The sequence below is a fragment of the Camellia sinensis genome, chromosome 7, assembly GCF_055761805.1.
Source record: "Camellia sinensis isolate YWXY chromosome 7, ASM5576180v1, whole genome shotgun sequence".
Taxonomy (NCBI): Eukaryota; Viridiplantae; Streptophyta; class Magnoliopsida; order Ericales; family Theaceae; genus Camellia; species Camellia sinensis.
The window spans coordinates 79,338,220-79,351,280 of NC_138967.1; the positions used below are offsets into that span (position 1 = coordinate 79,338,220).

Consider the following 13,061-nt stretch of genomic DNA (forward strand, 5'->3'; position numbering starts at 1 on the left):
TGTATGCGATGCACTCCATTTTATTGTTTGTGTTGTGGCACATTTATATGTGATGCACCTCTTGTTATGCTTCACATTATTTGCAAGGCTTGCCTCCCATGTTGCTACCTTCATATGTCTATCATCATTCCATTACGTTACATTGCATTACATAATCATGAATTTTTGAGAAAAAAAACTGGCTACGCAAAGCGTGTAAGTCCAACTTTCAAATTGTATTTCGAGTATGTTATTTGCATCTTGCCTCTAAACTATGCTGATTTGATTCCTTGCAAAGGGATATGTAGGCAACCCACGGGATCAACAAATTGCATTTGCATCTTTTTTTTGTTTGCCCAAGTCTTACAAACTTGTCAAAAGGGTCATCTCCGGGCTTTAACATTCACTCACATCATGAAATGACTTTGAGTTTTGTTAAAGAGGGGGCAATTATAGATACCCCATTTTGACCAGCCCTAAGACTTGGGTGCTTCTTTTGATCACCCGATGATGAAAATCATAATATGTTTCTCATAAAATCCTCAATAAGATAGATGAAATTTGAGCTTTGTTCCCAACCTTAAGCCTATTTTGGTCAAGTATATAAGCCCCATTCGACACCCGGAGCAAGGTTGGACTGAACCGGAGTGAAATGCAGTCAAACATGAGCAAAATACGCGAATCTGTTTCTAGGCAGTCTTCCGCTTGGTCAACCGCCAGAGACAAATTGCCCAATTTTTTTGTCAGTTCCGGTGGGTCACTTTCTAAACCGATTTTCTGACCCATTCATGCATTGAATGCATGTATATTCAACCTCCATTGCCTAGTACTTAATCCATTGAAGGTAATGCTCCACTTTTGTCTTCCATTAGCCCCATTAGTGCTTCATTTTCTCTATTGTCTTCATTAATGCTCTATTCTTGTCTTCTGCCATTTCACCACTTGCATTGCCTATATGTATACATCAAATTGTTAAGAGGAGAAGAAGGATTGATTGAGTAGAGAAGGCTAGAGATAGAGAAAAAGAGAGTTTAAGCTTTGAATTCGAGAGTTAAACAAAATTAAGTGTTAGTTGTGAACTTCCATTTTCTCAAGCTATACACCATATCTCATTTTCCCTTGCAAAAACCACTCATGAACCAAGTCCCAAAGCTTTGATCAAAGAGAGAGTAGTCTTGCTAAGTTGAAGAAGATTAAAGAGTGATCATACATTTGTCCAAAACCATCATTCTAACCTCAAATTTCAAGCTCTTGAATTGAGGATTAAGATCATAATTCATAACCTTGAGGGTGATCAAGAGGAAGTTTGGAAATCAAGAAGCCTACCATTTCTTTGGAAGGTGAATTTTCAATTCTTTCATTTCTATTTCAAATTCATTTTCTTACTTTCGTTTCATATTGTTTTGTTGCAATCTAACTGGAAGTGTTTAGTTTTCAATTCTTTCATTTTCTTGCATTTTCTACCTGCTACTCATTTTCTTGCACTTTCTATCTTATATTAGTTTTCATACTTTAGTTTCATATTAGTTTTGTTATAATCTAACTGAAAGTGATTAGTTGAGCCACCTGCATATTCCTTATTTGTTTTTTTTTTTTCTCGATTTTACAACAAGGGAGGTTTTGCTAGCCCTAGTTGGCCGTCCGAACAGTTAGCTTCTTTTAGACAAAATGGAGTAGTCATCCAGTGTTGAGCATATTAGTTTTTAGCAATCCTCATGACACATGAAGCTTCTATTTTTAATTTTTTTTTATTTGAGTATTTTGTGAGATTTTTATTTTGTTGTAATATTATCTCTTTCTCTCTCATTTAGTTTGTAATTATTCTTTCAAGTGTTGTAATAATTCCCGCCCCACTTCTTTTTACCCCATTCATTTACTTGCTTTCCTTATTTGTGCAGAAGCATCATATTTCCTTTTTCATCAAATCCATGCTTTGCATCCATGTTTCATGCATCTTGATTCAACCAAGTTTGCATTTGTGGATTTAATCAATTCCTATGTGATTTTGTGCGCTACCTCATGTTCTTGTGATAATTAACATGTCATATATTACAAATTGAATCTTTAGTTGCATCTCATAAGTGAATTGCATTAGGATTTTGAATATAAGATCATGCATATTTTGCTAACTTTGTTTTGTAGCTGTTCACAAGATGTCGGTAAACATGTAAGTTTTTATAGTTTAGCATCTCACTTGTGTGTATTTTTCTTACTATATTTAGCATTCTACCATGAGACTATTTGCTTACTTGATATAACTGTATGAATGTTGGTGGATGAAAGTTGTGTCGGTTAATTTGGAATGATGTTGATTTTCATGTTTGTAAACTCAATTTCTTTGAGTTTTACATCTTCAAAACTCTTTCAAACTACATGAAATCAAGTTGTTCCAAAGTAGGTCGAGGGTGTTTGTAGACGTCCCGAGAAAATCCTGTTTTGTTCATTAGGCTCACTACAGTTCGAACTCAATGTCACGGTTCTTAATCTGATCTCGCGAAGTGCAATACGAGATTGATAAATCACCAAAGAGTCCAAATTCGGCAAATCGTTTTGAAAAACTGAGTTTTAGAAAGAAGTGCCAAACATGGACTGCTTTGCCAGATACAGAGTCGCCACCTAAATATTTTATTTTGGGGGAATTTAGGAAACCCTGACTCGTGCCTAAGGCCACGTGTCCGTCATCGCCAAAGTTGCCTCGGCTCGGGAACTTGGGTACGATTGGGGAATGTCATGCAATGAGCACCCCCACTCGTCCATTCAAAGATAGGCCACTACTAAACATGATATCTTGTTTTTGAAAACATATGTGCTCTTGTTCCGGTTTGTTAGCCTAGAATTGCTACGTGATGCGCACAGCATACAAGTATAGACTGAATCGTCTAAGTTGGAACAAAACATCTCATGTTTGTTTTTGAAAGCAGTTTGCTACTCGCAAGTAGGCTAAAATGCGGATTTTGCCACCCTCAAGTGGGCTTAGAAAACATGGTGATTTGCCACTCTCAAGTGGGCTTAAAACTCGCAATCGATGAATTGTTCCAATTTAAATAATCCAACCTTCACCCACAGGCATTCAGGCAGGTATATCACATAAGCATTAGCCTCATGGCAAGCATGCTATCATGGCAGTCACTCACAGACTTGCAAGGATGCTAAACCATAAACACTCACCGAGTACTCCAAGCCAAAACAGAAACTAGTTAGTAATCAACGCATGATCCTAGCTCATGTTAAGATAGATAATGCAACACATGCAAAATGCAACTAAGATAGGCTCGACTTTTCTAAGATGGCATATGAGATGCCACAGATAACATGTATTCCACTCGGAATTGAAATACAATGCAGTTAGTATGATGCGCCGAGCCCAGTGCATGCAAGACAGATGAATGGATGCAAACATGCGAGCATAAGGATGCTAATCGAAACGTGCCCTAAAACTAACCATCATAAGCTGATAAATAAAATGGGGAAAGACGTGGGGTTGGAAGACGTGCATCACACACACGCACACTTATTACAACATTGCCCTCCTCGGAGGGTCTGAATGAATAATACACAACCAACTAGCTAATCTAAACTAATTAAACTAATTATTACACAGCCCAAATGAATGACGAATTATAACTAATTATTACACAACACTAGCTAATTAACAAATTTAACTATGGAAGCAAATAAACTAGCATGCAAGCTACATGAAATGGATTGCCTGAACTCTACCGTGAATGATAAAGGATGCATGCATCCCCAAGTCGCCTTGTCGTGAAATCCATCGCAATGCCTCGGCTCGCCTTTGTTTGCAATTGATTTTCGAAAGTTGCACGAGGCTCCAGAGAGATGAAACTCTACCCAGGGAAGCTGTGGGAAGGCTGCCGACCAGCTATGGGCAAGGGAGACCACCTGCCGACCACCCTTGGTGGTGAAGACCAGAAAAGGTGGTCGGCCTGCCAGAAAACCTGGTCTGTCGACCAGTTCATTCTCCTGGTTTTTGCTTTTTCTACAACAAAGGCAAAAGAGAGAGAAGGCAAGGTATTTTCAACATATGTGTGCCCGACCATTCTCTCCATCATTGCATAAGCTCTAGGGAGTATAGTCCTTGATCCTCGGGCTACCAATCACGCATCCCGATGCATGATGGCCGAGGAGTCGAATTGCACGACTCAATGGGACATGAATGCACATATAAGCAACTAAAACCAACAACTCCATCATGGATGGTCAAGAGTGTCGGTGACCGGGAATCGAGGCACGTTTCATCACTTGGAGTATGAAATGTTCCTCGTTTCTTGTTTTTGGACTAACTCCTATTCGAAACACAATACAACAAGTGGAATGGCATGGCATGTACAAATGCAACTCTAGCATGCAATCCTAAATGTAATGCGACTAAGTGATGTAAACATGCAAAAGATGACATGCAAGCATGCAACTAGCATACACAATGCTATGGACTAATCAAGGGCATACTCAATGCATGTGGATTATATGGCATGCATACACAATGCACTAACATACGCAATGTTATGAACGAGGCATACGCAATGCAATGATCGAACATGCGATAACATGGACTATATGGCATACACAATGCAAGATGGACATAAACTAAGATGGATGGACCCCAGCCACACCCAAATTAGTGGCCAAACATTATGAAAACAAGGCAATGACACACATACAAGCATGCACAATGCAAGGGATCAAAGCCTGAGGTACGAGATACAGCTCTACAAAAGCATTGAAAGAATGAAATATGGCATACGATGGCATAAGTTCCAGCTCTGAAATAACATGCAACATGGTCCCGAATCACACAAACAACTCACACAATGCTTATTGGGAGGCTCAAATACCGAAACTAGTGAAGCACATTACACTAGAGGTAAGCAAAGCGATGCTCAAATGACCAAACCAACCCCAAGCAGTCCCTATGCACACCCAAAACAGTAGCAAAATGGACTAAGATGATGGTTTGAAAGGTACAAAAATGAAGCTCATGCAATGGTCCATAAATGAGGCATACAAGCACAACTCTCAAATGCATTTAAAGAGTGATAAACATGGGAATATGGCAACCTTATACGCTCTAAAATATCATGCTCAATGATGCCAAAACAAAGGAACACCTCAAGTTAAGCATGCAAGGGGGTTCAAAACTCAAGGCTAGGCAAGGATATTACACTACAACCATGCATGGCAAGCATCATTCAACCAAGAGGCCTAAAAATAGAGCTGAGGTAGCCCAAAATATGAACAAAATCAGTTTAGAGCATGGCCAAAATGTGCTAGAATCAAGGGCCAAAACCACATGCAATGTAAGTTAGTGAGCATGGTTTACACTACAAGCATGTGAAGCATTCAAGAGGCCACTAAACCAACAAAAGACGGAGGTATGACATGCCAAATAATCGCCAAAATCCCACTGGAAAAATGACCAATGCATGCAAGAATGACATGCTCCTTTGATAAGCTATGAAGAGGGTTATTCTACACATGCAAGAGGCGAACCCTAGATGACAACACCAACTCTGGACAGAGCCTAGATAGGCCCTAAAAGTCACCAAAAGGGGCCTGAACCAAGGCTTGGAATTGTGAAAACAAAGGCTCCTTTGTAAGGGCAAAAATGCTAGTAGACATTGCAAGGAGAGAGAGAGTCACCCCTCTCTGATTTTGGCCCTCAAGACCACATACCAACCACTGAAAATCTGTTGGATTTCAGTGGCTAAAGGGCCAAGAAAAGGTCAACACAAAGGCCCTAAGGCATGGCTCAAAACAAGGCAAAATGGAGCATGCAAGGGGGGGTAGATGACCCCCAACAACAAAATGGCCTTAAACAAACATGAAAAACACTTAAAAATGAAGCTTTTCTCAGTTGACAACAAAGCCTAAATACGCATGCAAATAAGGCTAAGAGAATGATCAAAATAGAGCTTAGATAGGGAGAAAACGAGTTACCCTTGAAGCTCAACAAAACCCAATAACTTCTGGACCCAAAACACAGCTCCTTAACCTCTGAAAATGGCCTCCAAGAACCTTAGGTTGATGGTGGAAGTGTTAGGCTATGAGGTGGTGTCATGCCCCCAACTTGCCCCTAAAAGTTCGGGCATGACCCATTCAGAAACAGACAGATAACCTGGTATATATATATCATATGGGGCCTTGACGGAAGCACAAAACATACAAGAATACAAAATTAAGCAAATCCCATTGAGCTATTTCTAACATGCCAGGATCTCATACATTACATGCACCATAAGAGGTTGATAGAATCCAAAAATTCTTCTTGACAGTACATATATACAAATACATAAACAGACCCAGCCCTGTAGTCGGGCATGTAACAAAAACTATTGGAGTTATACACAATCAACCTTGGAAGGGTAGCCAAGAAAAAGCCAATTATCTTAGTAGACTTCACAAAATGGGTGGCCTTGAGAGTGCTTGGATACACGAAGGTTGTCAAAAGGAACCGGGCATCATAGGTTAGGATTGACCACCTGGTTGGTTGCCTACAGAAACAGACATAACAGAGAGTGAGCCGGGCTCAGTGAATAGTAATACATAATGAAGCAATGCTCAACTTGAAACATGACATATATCAATATATGTGTAAATGCAGAGGTTACAAAGTTAGCTTGATTCTGTATTCATCTTATAACGGCCTTAGGCCCCATATTGAACATAAAAGCTTGATATATCACATTCTTAATTCATAACGGCTTGAAGCCCTTAAACATGGTGGCATAATGCCCTTGAACATAGTGGCACAAGGCCCTTAAACATGGTGGCACGAAGCCCTTGTAACATATGGCACTAAGGCCCTTGAAACGTGTGGCACAAGGCCCTTGTAACTTGTTGGCATTGAAGCCCTTGAAAGTGGCATAAAGCCCTTGAAAGTGGCATAAAGCCCTTGAAGTCATATTTATACAAACTCAAGAGGTGTCTCACACGGATTCTAGAGGTGGCTCACGTCGTAGCACTTAGTTCCGTGTAGCACTTTGTTTCATATCATAATAACTTATTGAATGTCCGTAGGCCTAGAGTCTTGTGGAATAAAGTATTTTATCTTTCCCATTTTATTCTTTACACACTTGGAACATACTTGAGCATTATCATACATACTTGAAACATAAATCATAGTCACGTACTTGAGACATTAACATAATCGCGTAACGAAATGCTAATGAAAATCATTAGTCATAGACAAAGAAGATAATGATACTACTACTCACAGTGTTGTGATGATGTGCTTGTTCTCCCCGGAGTGTGCCCTGCACACATTCAACCTTACACAATTTAGTTTCCTTTCACTTTCTATTTCGTTTTACTTCGAAGGAATTTATACATATTAAAAGGCATCAAATACATATTCCGACAACATTAGAGGGTTCTACACGTAAAACGGAGCAGACAGTATTTTTCAGCATGAGCCGCACGTGCGGCTGTGAGCCCCGCACGTGCAGCAGTTGGCCCCGCACGTGCGGCCCTGAGGTCCCGCACGTGCCTTTTTAGCAGAACAGAAGCCCCTGTTTTTCACCATTTCCCGCACGTGCGGCCATGACTCCCGCACGTGCGGCAGCACCTCCCGCACGTGCGGCCATGACCCCCGCACGTGCGGCGATTCTGCTCAAAAATGTCCGAAAATTCTTACAAAATTCCTCCTTTTGGCACATATTTACAAGGCTCAAATTAACATTCTTACTTGATAATACATGGTCAAAAATCATGTCAAGATGATGGCAATTACATCAACCTATTTTAGTTCATCATTCTTAAGCTCACAACATACACATATCCATGAGAATTCTAAATTTACACATCCATAAACATATATCCACATATTTGAATTCAATTTAAAAGCTCAAATACAACTTCTCCATGGTTAATTCAAAGTGAATCAAGCAACCAAGCAAGGTTATCTTGTCCATTAACTTCTTACATACATATGGAATCATCATTCCAACCCCTAAGTGACATGATCATGAGTGTATTTCACACATCCTAAGAAGAAGAGTTATGGTAGCCAATTGAGATAGTCTTATACATACCTTATACTTAATCTTCCACAAATTCCCAACCTTTTTGATGATCTCCTCCCTCTACCCTTCAAGTTCTCTCACTCCTCATCTTCCCTTAGGAGAAAATATGATTCCTAAGTCTTATGAGTCATAAGACTCTTATAAGCATGTGTATATATATATATATAGAAAGCTTGAATAGGGACAAAAATGAATCGTTTAAGCGTCCCCAAATTGAAATTTCACAGAAGTGCTTAATATTACTTAAAAATTATGCTGATTATAGATATGAAATCAGTTGCAGATAATTAAGCCTCTAAGGCTTCCAATTTCTGATCTAAGCATTCTCATGTAACAGATACTTTTCTTGTTGAACAGATAGACATCTTTAATCATAAGGTTTACTTACTTAATTTAAATTTCCCAAAGGATTCCACAGTAAGTATTCAAAATCACAAACAGGATCCGAAAATATAACAAAGAACATGTACGAGGGTCAGGTTATTACACTCTTCCCCCCTTAAATAAGTTTGGTCCTCCAAACTTGTTTTACCTTAGGGTAGAAACAATTGTGGATACTGATGTTGCATTTCCTCTTCTCTTTCCCAAGTTGCGTCAGTTCCGTAATGTTCTTGCCATTCCACTTTTACCATTGGGATCTCTCGGTTTCGTAATTGTTTCACTTGCCGATCTAAAATGCGGATTGGTTTCTTCTCATAAGTTAACTTATCATCTAGTTCAATCTGGTGATAATCAATAACATGAGACGGATCCGCAAGGTACCCCCGAAGCATAGAGACATGGAACACATTATGTACTTGGCTCATATGTGGCGGGAGAGCAACCCGGTAAGCTACTGGACCTACTCTTTCCAAAATTTGAAAGGGACCAACATAACGGGGGGTTAACTTACCCCTTTTTCCAAATCTTGGATGGCCTTTCATCGGAGTAACTTTTACAAAAACGTGACTGTCCGCGTCAAATTCCAAATCTCTCTGTCGGTTATCCGCATAACTCTTTTGTCTACTTTGAGCCGTTTTTAATCTTTCTCGAATAATTTTAACTTTTTCAGTTGTCAACTGAACAATTTCAGGCCCTAGCAGGGATTTATCTCCAACTTCAGCCCAACATACGGGAGAACGACACGGTCTTCCATACAAAGCTTCATAGGGTGCCATTGCAATACTTGAGTGGTAACTATTGTTATATGCGAACTCTACCAGTGGTAAATGGGTTTCCCAACTTTCTTGAAACTCTAGCACACACATCCGGAGCATATCTTCCAGAGTTTGTATTGTTCTCTCGGATTGACCGTCAGTTTGAGGATGGAAAGCTGTGCTGAATTTTAATTCTGTACCCATGGCTTCTTGTAAACTTTGCCAGAATCTGGAAACGAACTTTGGATCCCTATCCGATACAATTGAGACCGGTATACCATGCAGTCTTACAATTTCATTCACATAAAGGACCGCCAGTTTATCTGCATTGTACTGAGTCTTCACTAGTAGAAAGTGGGCGGACTTAGTCAATCGGTCGACAATGACCCATATAGAATTCATACCCCGAGGTGTCCGTGGTAATCCCACAACGAAATCCATGGTTAAATGCTCCCACTTCCATTCCGGAATTGGAAGGGGTTGTAATAACCCTGCTGGCCTTTGATGCTTCGCTTTCACTTGCTGACACTGCAAGCACTTAGAGACGAAGTCTGCAATTTCCTTTTTCATGCTTGGCCACCAAAAATTTTGTTTCAAATCCCGGTACATTTTAGTACTTCCCGGATGCATGGAAAATCTTGAGGCGTGTGCTTCCTCCATCAATTTCCATTTAAGGTCCAACACACTAGGGACACATACTCGGTTTTGAAATTTGAGTACCGAATCCACTAAACTGAACCCCAATTGTGGTTTGGTCTCCAACTCATCACATATCTTCTTTAAAACGTCATCCTCCATTTGATGTGACTTGATAGCTTCAAGCAAAGTCGGTTGAGCCATTACTGCTGCTAGTACCGTTTCCTGTCCAGGTGTCTTACATTCCACCCTCAATTTATCCAATTCACTTACCAATTCCCTTTGCTCCGTAAACAGGTTGGCCAAATCTCCCATGTTTTTCCGACTAAGAGCATCTGCAACCGTGTTGGCCTTACCGGGATGATAATGGATCTGTAAGTCATAGTCTTTAATTAACTCTAACCACCGACGCTGCCGCATGTTCAATTCCTTCTGGGTAAAAAGGTAATTAAGGCTTTTGTGGTCGGTGTAAACTTCACAGGTAGTACCATACAAATAATGCCGCCATATCTTTAGAGCAAAAACCACCGCCGCGAGCTCCAGATCATGCGTGGGATAATTCTTTTCATGGGATTTAAGCTATCGTGAAGCATAAGCAATAACCCTTCCACCTTGCATAAGCACACACCCTAATCCTTTATGAGACGCATCACTGTAAATCACGAACCCCTCGACGCCAAATGGTAAAGCCAAAACTGGAGCTGTGGTTAACTTCATCTTCAATTCCTGGAAAGCAGATTCCCGCTCTTTTGACCATTCAAATGCAACTCCCTTTCGAGTCAGTTGTGTAAGTGGCCCAGCAATTTTGGAAAATTCTTGAACAAATCTCCTGTAATAGCCAGCTAACCCCATAAAGCTACGCACTTCAGTCACATTGGCAGGGGTCGGCCATTTCACAATCGCCTCAATTTTGTGTGGATCAACAGAAATTCCTTCATTTGTGATAATATGCCCCAGGAATGCCACCTCGAATAGCCAAAATTCACATTTCTTAAGCTTTGCATACAATTTCCTTTCCCGGAGGGTTTGAAGGATTAAGCGAAGATGGGTTTCATGAGCTTCCACGTTCTTTGAATAAATGAGGATATCATCAATAAAGACCACCACAAATTCGTCTAGATAGGACTTAAAGACGCGGTTTATCAAATCCATAAAGGCTGCTGGGGCGTTAGTAACTCCAAAGGGCATAACCAAAAATTCATAGTGACCGTACCGGGTTCGGAAGGCTGTCTTTTCAACATCATCAGCCTTGACTTTCAATTGATGGTATCCAGACCGTAGATCAATCTTAGAAAAGACTTGTGCCCCTTGGAGCTGATCAAATAGGTCATCGATTCTTGGCAACGGATACTTATTCTTTATGGTGACTTTGTTGAGTTCTCTGTAATCGATACAAAGTCGGAGTGTTCCATCCTTCTTCTTCACAAACAAAACGGGCGCACCCCACGGAGATACACTCGGACGGATAAATCCTTTGTCCAGTAAATCTTGCAACTGTATTTTCAATTCCTTCATCTCAACTGGTGACATTCTATACGGAGTCTTAGAAATGGGTTGAGTTCCCGGTGCTACTTCAATTGTAAACTCAATTTCACGGTCTATTAACTGCCCTGGTAACTCTTCTGGAAAAACATCCGGAAATTCACAGACAACTGGGATCATGTCGGTATTCCCATTCACCATTTGCCCCTCTAGAACACTACATAAATACCCCTGACACCCTTTCTGAATTAATTTACAAGCCCTTGTTGCGGAAATTAAATAAGGTGGAGGAGTCACTCCATGTCCCTGAAAGGTAGACTCTGATTGTCCCGGAGGGTAGAAACTGATTTGTTTAGTCAAACAATCTATAGTTGCACCATATTCACCTAACCAGTCCATTCCCAGAATAATATCAAAATAGGCAATGTCAAGAGGTAACAGATTGGCATACACCCGGATATCCCCAAGTTGGAGTTCACAAGCAGCATATATAGAAGTACAAATCATAGGACCTCCCAAAGGTGAAGATACACACAACATATAAGATAGTTTTTCTTCAGTTTTATCTAAATTAGGAGCAAATAGTTTCGACACAAAAGAGTGGGTGGAGCCAGAATCAAATAGTACATGAGCGAAATGACCGTGAACAATAAATGTACCTAACACCACTGTTGCCGCATTTTGCACATCTCCCGGAACCAATGCGAACACCCTGCCTTGTCTCGCAGTGTCTTTATTATTCGTAGGTTTAACAGTTGTCTTGGTGTTGGAAGTTGGTGCAGACCCCGCAGAACTTGTAGTGGTTCTATTATTACTTTGTCGATTCCTTTGAGGACAATCCTTGATCAAATGACCCGTCTTACCACACTGAAAACAGGCTCCAGACTTCCGATAGCACGTTCCACGATGCTTCTTCCCACATTCCGGGCAAGTCGGTATTGAATCCTGACTAGGGGTAGAAGTATTTGAACTCCCTAAAATCTGCTTCTTGTTTGGTGGAGTAGGCGATCCCTTCGACCATTGAGTATTTTGCCTCTTCCCTTTCCATTCTGAGATTCGGCTCTGAGTAGTGAGATTTCCTTCCGCTATAACGGCTCTCTCCAACACATCAACATAAGTAGGTAGCTTCAACATGTTGACCTTATCCAGGATAGCACTTCGTAATCCCCCTTCAAATTTGCGCGCCTTCTTATAATCTGTATCCACCATATGTGGTGCAAACTGAGCTAATTCTGCAAATTGGGCTTCGTATTCCGCAACGGTTTTGTTCCCTTGCCTGAGAGTTTCAAATTCCGTTACCTTCTTATCTCGCATGCTTTGAGGGAAGTACTCATCATAAAACAATTCCAAAAATCTGTCCCATGTCAACCCATGATGTACAGTTCTTGTAAGCATCCACCATCTGCGTGCCTCATCCTCAAGAGTAAAGGCAGCCAATTGCACCTTCTGAGCTTCTGTGCAGGGAAAGACTTCAAATAGCTTCTCTATTCCCAACACCCATGCTTCAGTTTTCATTGGTTCTATTCCTCCTTTGAAGGATGGCAGTTTCATCTTTTTAAACTCCTTAGTAAGGGTGATAGTCCGGTCTTCAGCATGGAAATCTTGTACTGCCGGTGGAGGTACCGGTGGTGGGGGTGGTTGTTGTGGCTGTTGCTGTTGTTGCCGTAAGGTCTCCGCCATTTCCATAATCATTCTCTCCATTCTATCCAGCCGTGCAGAAGTAGCATCTTCTGTATCTTCTGTCCTTGTCCTCACCATTGCCTACACAATAATCATTTATACATAATAG

At 40.7% G+C, this 13,061-nt stretch overlaps 1 protein-coding gene across 1 annotated transcript; it reads right to left on the reverse strand.

Moving 5' to 3' along the window:
- Positions 1–10,369: 10,369 nt before the first annotated feature.
- Positions 10,370–12,823, reverse strand: LOC145795901 (uncharacterized). The gene is made up of 2 exons (XM_082880840.1): positions 11,386–12,823; positions 10,370–10,905 (listed from the first exon to the last, which is right to left on the reverse strand). Exons 1-2 carry the CDS (start codon positions 12,821–12,823, stop codon positions 10,370–10,372), a joined length of 1,974 nt encoding a protein of 657 aa, XP_082736966.1.
- Between the last annotated feature and the right edge of the window lie 238 nt (positions 12,824–13,061).